Source organism: Aulostomus chinensis, chromosome 18, assembly GCF_037954235.1.
Source record: "Aulostomus chinensis isolate RoL2024-O1b breed Wild chromosome 18, RoL_Achi_v1.0, whole genome shotgun sequence".
Taxonomy (NCBI): Eukaryota; Metazoa; Chordata; class Actinopteri; order Syngnathiformes; family Aulostomidae; genus Aulostomus; species Aulostomus chinensis.
Window position 1 is genome coordinate 16,276,724 of NC_141337.1, and position 8,982 is coordinate 16,285,705.

The 8,982-nt window shown below is 46.2% G+C and overlaps 2 protein-coding genes and 1 long non-coding RNA gene across 4 annotated transcripts; all 3 read left to right on the forward strand.

Annotated features, from left to right (window-relative positions):
• The first annotated feature begins 1,521 nt into the window (after nucleotides 1-1,521).
• On the forward strand, nucleotides 1,522-5,194 carry LOC147245403 (homeodomain-interacting protein kinase 2-like). The gene is made up of 9 exons (XM_086183965.1): nucleotides 1,522-2,201; nucleotides 2,707-2,898; nucleotides 2,994-3,172; nucleotides 3,248-3,371; nucleotides 3,546-3,665; nucleotides 4,010-4,096; nucleotides 4,212-4,399; nucleotides 4,676-4,918; nucleotides 5,026-5,194. The coding sequence occupies exons 1-9, from the start codon at nucleotides 1,989-1,991 to the stop codon at nucleotides 5,177-5,179; spliced, it is 1,500 nt and encodes a 499-aa protein (XP_086040091.1). The 5' UTR covers nucleotides 1,522-1,988; the 3' UTR covers nucleotides 5,180-5,194.
• A 79-nt stretch (nucleotides 5,195-5,273) lies between these two features.
• On the forward strand, nucleotides 5,274-7,246 carry LOC147245404 (uncharacterized). Its single transcript, XM_086185221.1, has 8 exons — nucleotides 5,274-5,434; nucleotides 5,541-5,690; nucleotides 5,800-5,949; nucleotides 6,057-6,206; nucleotides 6,313-6,465; nucleotides 6,575-6,724; nucleotides 6,831-6,983; nucleotides 7,090-7,246. The coding sequence occupies exons 1-8, from the start codon at nucleotides 5,274-5,276 to the stop codon at nucleotides 7,244-7,246; spliced, it is 1,224 nt and encodes a 407-aa protein (XP_086041347.1).
• Nucleotides 7,247-7,611: 365 nt separating this feature from the next.
• Nucleotides 7,612-8,382, forward strand: LOC147245405 (uncharacterized). 2 transcript variants are annotated; one of them, XR_015109939.1, is made up of 3 exons: nucleotides 7,612-7,761; nucleotides 7,871-8,041; nucleotides 8,145-8,382. It is a non-coding gene; the product is annotated as an uncharacterized LOC147245405 (long non-coding RNA). The 2 variants fall into 2 exon arrangements; XR_015109938.1 differs by lacking the exon at nucleotides 7,612-7,761 and having other exon boundaries at nucleotides 7,846-8,041.
• Nucleotides 8,383-8,982: the final 600 nt, after the last annotated feature.

Below are 8,982 nucleotides of genomic sequence, written 5' to 3' on the forward strand. Positions count from 1 at the left end.
GTAAAGATCACATTGCCTGCGCAGAAGCTGCAGGATCTGACCAGGAGCCTCAATAAGATGGTCTGGGCCGATCTCAAGGAAGTGGACTTCAAAGTGACTCAGAAGTCCTTTAAAAATCTGGACAAGGCCATTTTTGAAGACCTGCTAGACCAATGGGGCAGTGCACAGGCTGTGGTAGAAATAATGGAGACTGACTGTGCAGCTTTTAAATGCTGCATCGTCTCCTCATTCCAGAACAACATCTGTAAAAAGTCCAAGTGCGCTGCAGTGAAGAGGTTCTTTTCTGCACTGGCCCAAACCATCAGCAGGCCCTTTAGAAACAAAGGCAAGGTCACACCCATCTGACCACTGACTGGAGTTGCTCGCTTTTCCACTTGTGACAGGGTGGGAGTGGTGTGGGGGTGTGTAGGGGTGGGGGTGTGTAGGGGTGGGGTGGTTAAGATATCTTACATCAAAGCACCAAACAATTTTTGTATTAAATACTTCAAACATGACCCATCTGACTGAAATGTATTTGTTTTGTTTCTGAGATATAATTACCAAACAAAAATTGTTCCCATTGTAAATCAGAGTCGATTGTTTCCATCTTGAAGTGATGTCAAATGTTTGTTCAAATCTAAACTTGGAATCAGAAGTGTTTGTACATGTCAAGCCAATTTGAATCTTAAAGCGCCAAATCACACAAAAGTTATCTCACACTTTACAGGTAGAGACAGTCTTTTTCATACTTGATGTAAATATTTTTCAGTTAATTGTTCAGTTTTTGTTCCTTGTTGCTCCAACTGGCTCTGATTATCCTGGCCAGTCTCTTTACTTCTTTTCTTCCAAGCCTCTCTTCTATTCCAGCTGCCTCTGGTTTCGGTCGCTCATTTTCCTCCAGGATGTGAAGCTCCGTTGGCTTGATTCCTTTTGAGGATGACGGTCTAAGAGCTCAAGACCATGAAGCGTCAGAGTCCAAGTGCTGAGAATCCAATCAGGATTCCTAGTTTTAGCCTCTCAGGCTTAGAGGATCTGAACCTCTTTTTCAGAGACTTCCACGGTCCACGTTTTCAGGTAAATGCCAGAGCTCATTAAAAAAAAAAAACAACAACGTCACTTTCGTTTCGTTTTTGCCACAGTGATTTTTAACTTGTCTGTCAAAGCTGGAGACAGAAGACGGACTGAGATACACTCCTGACCTCATGAAGACCGCCCGGGCTCCTCAGTCTCTCTCGTCTGTACACATGCTGTCTGGCTACTGAGGAGCCGAGCTGTCACAGCACATCTCATCTGCTCCCTGTCGCTCTAACACACCATCAACCCCCCCGTGACTCCCATAAACTCCACTAGAAGGTTAGGAATCGTCCTTTGATAACTCAGTCAATGCCGGTTGTGAGAATCTTTTTCTAGGTTGGATTACAACAGAGTGAGTTAGAGGTTGATCAAAACATGCAGATGTGAGGCTAGGATGTCGTCTAGTTAGGTTTGTCAGTACAGTTTAATGTCATGTTGCATTTAATTTGTTTGTATGAAGAAATTTGCAGGACATCTAAACTGAACACCAGGTGGCCTGATCACAATTACACAAATAGAGAAGTTGAAGAGGAAACACATCAGAGTACTGGTCAGTCCTGTAATTGCAAGTGTGCTGGAAAAATGTGTCAAAGGCAGACATTTCCTTTAAACTCAGTAACTGGTGATGTCAGCCAGCTAGACAACGTCTCTGTGAGAGTGATGGGATTCAGATCCAAGTAAGACCTAAGAAACCAAGTCAGAGACAACAGATCACAGACAGCCGAATTTAGTCTGTGATCTGTTGTTTCTTTCTTGTTTCTTAGAGATCACAGATCATGGAATTTAGACACGTGTCAGTGACATCACCAGCACATATAAAACACGGATATGAAAGAAATCAGCTTCATCAGTAAAAACATTTCACCCTGTTCACATCAACAGTTGTTCTCCAGAATCAGCTGTCACACAGAAAGTCTTATCTCAGGCGTAAAAACATGTCTTCCTGGGTTCACCACAGTCAGCCCATGACTCGCTGGCTGCGCTCCGAAACTTCCACCTACCAGGTGGTGTCCTACCTTGGACAAGGCACCTTTGGTCTCGTCACCAAATGCATCAAGACGGATGAAAACAGTGACAGAAGACAGAAGACAGTGGCCATCAAAATGATTAAGAATGAGGGACATTTTGCTGGAATGGCCCTTGAAGAGGTAAGAAGGCAACCTGAGGATTCTCAGTATCCACACTTGTGATAGTACTTGGTGACATGTCAAGGAACTCTACAATCTCTTTTGTCAACCCATCCATCCATCGTCTACTGATTATCCTGTAAAGGGTCACGGGGGTGGGGGGGTGGAGCCTATCCCAGCAGCCTTTGGGCGAGAGGCGGGGTTCACCCTGGATGGGTTACCAGTCCATCACAGGGCCAACACATAGAGACAAACAACCATTCACACTCACAGTCACACCTACAGTCAATTTAGAGTATCAATCAGCCTCGTCCTCTCTTGATGTCTGCGGACTGTGGGAGGAAGTCAGAGTACCAGAGAGAACCCACAAAGGAACAGGGAGAACATGCAGACTCACACAGAAAGATCCTGTGCTGGAGCCAGGGCTTGAACCCATAACCTTCTTGCTGTGAGGCAATAGGGCTGACCACTGCACCACCGTACCACCTCCTTTATGACATTTCAAAATCTTTTCACAAATTTTCAGATTGCAGCCTTGAAGAAAATAAGCAGCTTGCACCCAGACAGGAGCAATCTTGTAAAATGGTATGGCCATTTCAACATCGATGGACACATCTGCCTCGAATTTGAGCATCTTTATCAGAGTCTCCAGCAGGTCATGCATGAGAGACAGAACACACCTCTCCCATTGGAAGAGATTCGGCCTCTCGTCTCTCAGGTATCTTCTATCATGTCAAGTTCTGCAAGTAATAGAGTTCAGAAAAAGATTTGTGATTCAATATTTTTGACCTTGTTCTTTAAATAACTTTTCAGATAGCAAATGCTCTCCATCACCTGAGGTCTATTGGAATCATCCATGCAGACCTCAAATTAGACAACATCATGTTGGTCGGTCGGCATGAGCCCTACAGACTCAAGGTCATTGATTTTGGCCTGGCCTTTGAGGTGTCTGATGCCGAGGTGGGCTCATATATTCAGACCCGGCCATACCGGTGAGTAACTGCAACCCTATTTGATCTCTGAGTTTTGTCTTGGTGGCTGAAGCTTAACTGTTGATGCTCTCTCAGGTCTCCAGAGATCCTGCTGGGAGCTCCGTTCAATGAGGCCATAGACATGTGGTCTCTCGGCTGCACCGCTGCAGGGCTTTACCTTGGTGTCTTTCTCTACTGCGCAAGGAATGAATATGACATGGTGAGTAGCACATCAGGTCTGTTCTGTTTTGAACTCAGATCAAGATTTTATTGAACCTGTCAAAGTGTATATTAAAAAAAACAACAACCTTGTTTCATTGAAACTTTTATACTGAATTATTTATGTCAATGAACGAATTGTTTAAAACAGCCTTTCTTTGTGTTGTATCTTTAGTTGAGGTACATCATGTGGACTCAGGGTCAGCTCCCAGAGAACCTTCTGGCTTCTGGAAGCAAGACAGAAAGGTTCTTCCAGAAATCCTCTGACCTTCACACCACCACCTGGACATTAAAGGTATGGAGCTCTCCAGTAACGCTTGAATCTTACTAATCCACACACTTCTTCCAGTGCTCCATATTTTAACAAACAACATCACTTACTCATCATTTTTCCTGAGAGGTCATAGATGAGGGTTGTTTTCATTGACTGATCGGTTTTTCTAAAGAATCAACCTCCAATTGGCCTGTACTTGGTGCCTAGTTTAGACATGTGGAGTTAAGATCCAATCAGAGGAAGAGAAGGAGGCTCTACACTGACACACAGAAAGCATTGGTTTAGTTTTGATTGAGGATTGTGAGAGGATTAAACAAATGTTTTGAGGCGTATCTCTTGACATAACTTTGAACTCTGCCCCCCAGTCAAAAGAGCAGATCCAAAGTGATGCTGGGATTGTGTCCCAGGAGACCAGGGCAATCTGGTTGAGCAGCCTGGATGATCTCCTGCATGTAAGTGACCTCAGTAGAAATGAATCAAGGTGCTACTCACTCAAAAAATCCCAATGATGTTTCTATTTACTCTGAGAGCTGAGTGATCCATCTGAACTCTCTTTTGATTTTTCAGTGCAACAAACAACTGTTCAACAATGATGAAGATCAGGCTACAAGGGCAGCAGATACGTTCATGTTCGTGGACATGATGAAAGGACTGCTGCAGCTCGATCCGTCCCAGCGGATGACACCCTGCCAGGCTCAGGAGCACCCCTTTATGAGCATGAGCCACTTGACGGGGGTTCACTCGAGCAGCTCCTAGTAAGTCCAAACTCTGAATTTGATGAACTATTCCTCCCTTCTCTCTGTGATTGTGGATTTATGTGTGATGTCTGGGACATTTATGAATGAGCTTTTGCTACATTTTATCCTGCAAAATATTTTTAATAAGTTTTACATTTGCACTGAGTTGATGACGGATGCAGGCCATACAGGCCATGTAGTAAAGAGAACTGATCCATTTGCTTCATCTGAACATGATTCATTCATTATGTGTTATATTTTCAAGGCTAATGGATGACTTGATTTTTCTTTCAGTGCAAAGTCCTGCTTCAAGATCATGTCCATGGCGAAGATCAGGACACAGCCAGCTCCACATCAGTTGCCTCCCAGGACTGCCATCCCGGTCCGTGAGGCCTTCTGTCGTTCTCTGGCTAAAAGAAGCCGTCTGGACCACCTTCCCCACAAGAGTGGACAGAAGAGTGGAATCAAGGAAAAGAAGAGGAAGCACAATCCTGATCCCGATCCCTTCAGGACTACAGATGATGAAGATCAGCACAGGTAGGCTCACCTTCATCAGTCTTTAAACACTCAGAGGTTGACCTTTTTCAGTAAAGTCAAACACATCTTGCACCCAACTAAAAAATATTTCTTTCCTACACGGCTAGACAATTCCATCAGATGGCTCCTCCCCCTGCTAAGAGGAGCAAACGAGATCCTCTCAGCAGTGGCCATTGGGGTGACATCAGGGGAGTGAAGAGACAACGCTTAGAAGACGGCATGAGCGCACCCCCTCACCCTGAAAGAGATCAGCACAGGTAGGCTCACCTTCATCAGTCTTTAAACACTCAGAGGTTGACCTTTTTCAGCAAAGTCAAACAATCTTGCACCCAACTAAATAATATTTCCCTCCTACATGGCCAGTGGATTCCATTGGTTTGCTCCTCCCCCTGCTAAGAGGAGAAAACGGGATGCTCCCCACAGCAGTGGCCACTGGGGTGACATCAGGGGAGTGAAGAGACAACACTCAGAAGACGGCATGAGCGCACCCCCTCACCCTGAAAGAGATCAGCACAGGTAGGCTCACCTTCATCAGTCTTTAAAGACTCAGAGGTTGACCTTTTTCAGGAAGTCAAACACATCTTTCACAAAACTAAATAATATTTCTTTCCTACATGGCCAGCCGATTCCATCAGATGGCTCCTCCCCCTGCTAAGAGGAGCAAACGAGATACTCTCAGCAGAGGCCACTGGGATGAAATCAGGGGAGTGAAGAGACAACGCTCAGAAGACGGCATGAGCGCACCCCCTTGCCCCGAAAGAGATCAGCACAGGTAGGCTCACCTTCATCAGTCTTTAAACACTCAGAGGTTGACCTTTTTCAGGAAGTCAAATACATCTTGCACCCAACTAAATAATATGTCCCTCCTACATGGCCAGCAGATTTCATCAGATGGCTCCTCCCCCTGCTAAGAGGAGCAAACAAGATCCTCCTCTCAGCAGAGGCCACTGGGGTGACATCAGGGGAGTGAAGAGAAAACGCTCAGAAGATGGCATGAGCGCACCCCCTCGCCCTGAAAGAGATCAGCACAGGTAGGCTCACCTTCATCAGTCTTTAAACACTCAGAGGTTAACCTTTTTCAGTAAAGTCAAACACATGTTGCACCCAACTAAATAATATTTCCCTCCGACATGGCCAGTGGATTCCATCAGATGGCTCCTCCCCCTGCTAAGAGGAGCAAACGAGATACTCTCAGCAGAGGCCACTGGGGTGACATCAGGGGAGTGAAGAGAAAACGCTCAGAAGACGGCATGAGCGCAGCCCCTCACCCTGAAAGAGATCAGCACAGGTAGGCTCACCTTCATCAGTCTTTAAAGACTCAGAGGTTGACCTTTTTCAGCAAAGTCAAACACATCTTTCCAAAACTAAATAATATTTCTTTCCTACATGGCCAGCCGATTCCATCAGATGGCTCCTCCCCCTGCTAAGAGGAGCAAACGAGATCCTCCTCTCAGCAGAGGCCACTGGAATGAAATCAGGGGAGTGAGGAGAAAACGCTCAGAAGACGGCATGAGCGCATCCCCTTGCCCCGAAAGAGATCAGCACAGGTAGGCTCACCTTCATCAGTCTTTAAAGACTCAGAGGTTGACCTTTTTCAGGAAGTCAAATGCATCGTGCTCCCAACTAAATTATATGTCCCTCCTACATGGCCAGCAGATTTCATCAGATGGCTCCTCCCCCTGCTAAGAGGAGCAAACAAGATCCTCCTCTCAGCAGTGGCCACTGGGGTGACATCAGGGGAGTGAAGAGAAAACGCTCAGAAGACGGCATGAGCGCACCCCCTTGCCCCGAAAGAGATCAGCACAGGTAGGCTCACCTTCATCAGTCTTTAAACACTCAGAGGTTGACCTTTTTCAGGAAGTCAAACACATCTTGCACCCAACTAAATAATATTTCTTTCCTACATGGCTAGACAATTCCATCAGATGGCTCCTCCCCCTGCTAAGAGGAGCAAACAAGATCCTCCTCTCAATAGAGGCCACTGGGGTGACATCAGGGGAGTGAAGAGACAACGCTCAGAAGACGGCATGAGCGCACCCCCTCACCCCGAAAGAGATCAGCACAGGTAGGCTCACCTTCATCAGTCTTTAAACACTCAGAGGTTGACCTTTTTCAGTAAAGTCAAACAATCTTGCACCCAACTAAATAATATTTCCCTCCTGCATGGCCAGTGGATTCCATTGGTTTGCTCCTCCCCCTGCTAAGAGGAGCAAACGGGATGCTCCCCACAGCAGTGGCCACTGGGGTGACATCAGGGGAGTGAAGAGAAAACGCTCAGAAGACGGCATGAGCGCACCCCCTCACCCTGAAAGAGATCAGCACAGGTAGGCTCACCTTCATCAGTCTTTAAAGACTCAGAGGTTGACCTTTTTCAGCAAAGTCAAACACATCTTTCACAAAACTAAATAATATTTCTTTCCTACATGGCCAGCCGATTCCATCAGATGGCTCCTCCCCCTGCTAAGAGGAGCAAACGGGATGCTCCCCACAGCAGTGGCCACTGGGGTGACATCAGGGGAGTGAAGAGAAAACGCTCAGAAGACGGCATGAGCGCACCCCCTCACCCTGAAAGAGATCAGCACAGGTAGGCTCACCTTCATCAGTCTTTAAAGACTCAGAGGTTGACCTTTTTCAGCAAAGTCAAACAATCTTGCACCCAACTAAATAATATTTCCCTCCTATATGGCCAGTGGATTCCATTGGTTTGCTCCTCCCCCTGCTAAGAGGAGCAAACGGGATGCTCCCCACAGCAGTGGCCACTGGGGTGACATCAGGGGAGTGAAGAGAAAACGCTCAGAAGACGTCATGAGCGCACCCCCTCACCCTGAAAGAGATCAGCACAGGTAGGCTCACCTTCATCAGTCTTTAAAGACTCAGAGGTTGACCTTTTTCAGTAAAGTCAAACAATCTTGCACCAAACTAAATAATATTTCCTTCCTCCATGGCCAGCAGATTCCATCAGATGGCTCCTCCCCCTGCTAAGAGGAGCAAACGAGATCCTCCTCTCAGCAGAGGCCACTGGGGTGACATCAGGGGAGTGAAGAGACAACGCTCAGAAGATTGCCTGAGCGCACCCCCTCACCCCAAAAGAGCCAGGATTGTTGATGGTGGAGATCAGCACAGGTAGGCTCACCTTCATCAGTCTTTAAAGACTCAGAGATGATACATTTCAGTAAACTAGAAATGCATCTTGAGCCATTAAACTTCTCACCTTATTTTCTTCCAGGAGGAAGCTTAGATTGGGCCACACCCGCAGCAGTGGCCTGTTTTGGCTGTCTGTTCGGGAAGAAGAAAGAATGGTGGCTGAAGCTGGAAAGCTCATGCTGGAGTTGCTGGAGAAAACCTGGCATGAGAAGGAGACAGAGAACAGCAGCTCAGATGGACCAGTTCTAGTTTTATTTTCCTGTTCTTTTGATTTTTTTTAATATGTTTGTTTAAAGAAAATAAAATTGACATCAAAAATATACTCAGTTTGTTTTGTGTCAGTTCATCCATCCGTTATTCTGCTTATTCCTCTTAAGGGTAGTGGGAGGCGGTGGGGGTGTATCGGGCAATAGGGTTCGCCCTGGACAGGTCACCAGTCCATCACAGGACCAACACATAGAGACAGACAACCATTCACACTCACAGTCACACCTTCGGTCAATTTAGAGTATCAATCAGCCTCGTCCCCTCTTGATGTCTTTGGACTGTGGAGGAAGCTGGAGTACCAGAGAGAACCCACACAGGAACAGGGAGAACATGGAGACTCCACACAAGAAGACCCTGTGCCCGAGCCGGGTCTCAAACCCAGAACCTTCTTGCTGTGAGGCGACAGTGCTGACCACTGCACCACCATGCCACCCTTGGCTCAGTCCATTTGACAAATAAAGTATGTTGCATTTTTCTTCAAAATCTGAAATATCAGTAATTCTTTGCCAGATTTTCAAGAAAATTTTAGGGGCCCATTTTTGGGGCTATTTCATATCGGACCTGCTATTGATAATTCCTATTAATTATTTATTATAATCTTTCCTCCAAGTCCCAGTGAGGTTCTTGAAATGGTGCAGATGGTGGAGACTTAC

Coding starts and splice junctions, on each gene's coding strand:
- LOC147245403 (XM_086183965.1), top strand. CDS start 1,989: ATGTCTTCCTGGGTTCACCACAGTCAGCCCATGACTCGCTGGCTGCGC. Junction 2,899..2,993: donor TTCGGCCTCTCGTCTCTCAG/GTATCTTCTATC, acceptor ATAACTTTTCAG/ATAGCAAATGCTCTCCATCA. Junction 3,666..4,009: donor CCACCACCTGGACATTAAAG/GTATGGAGCTCT, acceptor TCTGCCCCCCAG/TCAAAAGAGCAGATCCAAAG.
- LOC147245404 (XM_086185221.1), top strand. CDS start 5,274: ATGGCCAGTGGATTCCATTGGTTTGCTCCTCCCCCTGCTAAGAGGAGA. Junction 5,950..6,056: donor CCTGAAAGAGATCAGCACAG/GTAGGCTCACCT, acceptor CGACATGGCCAG/TGGATTCCATCAGATGGCTC. Junction 6,207..6,312: donor CCTGAAAGAGATCAGCACAG/GTAGGCTCACCT, acceptor CTACATGGCCAG/CCGATTCCATCAGATGGCTC.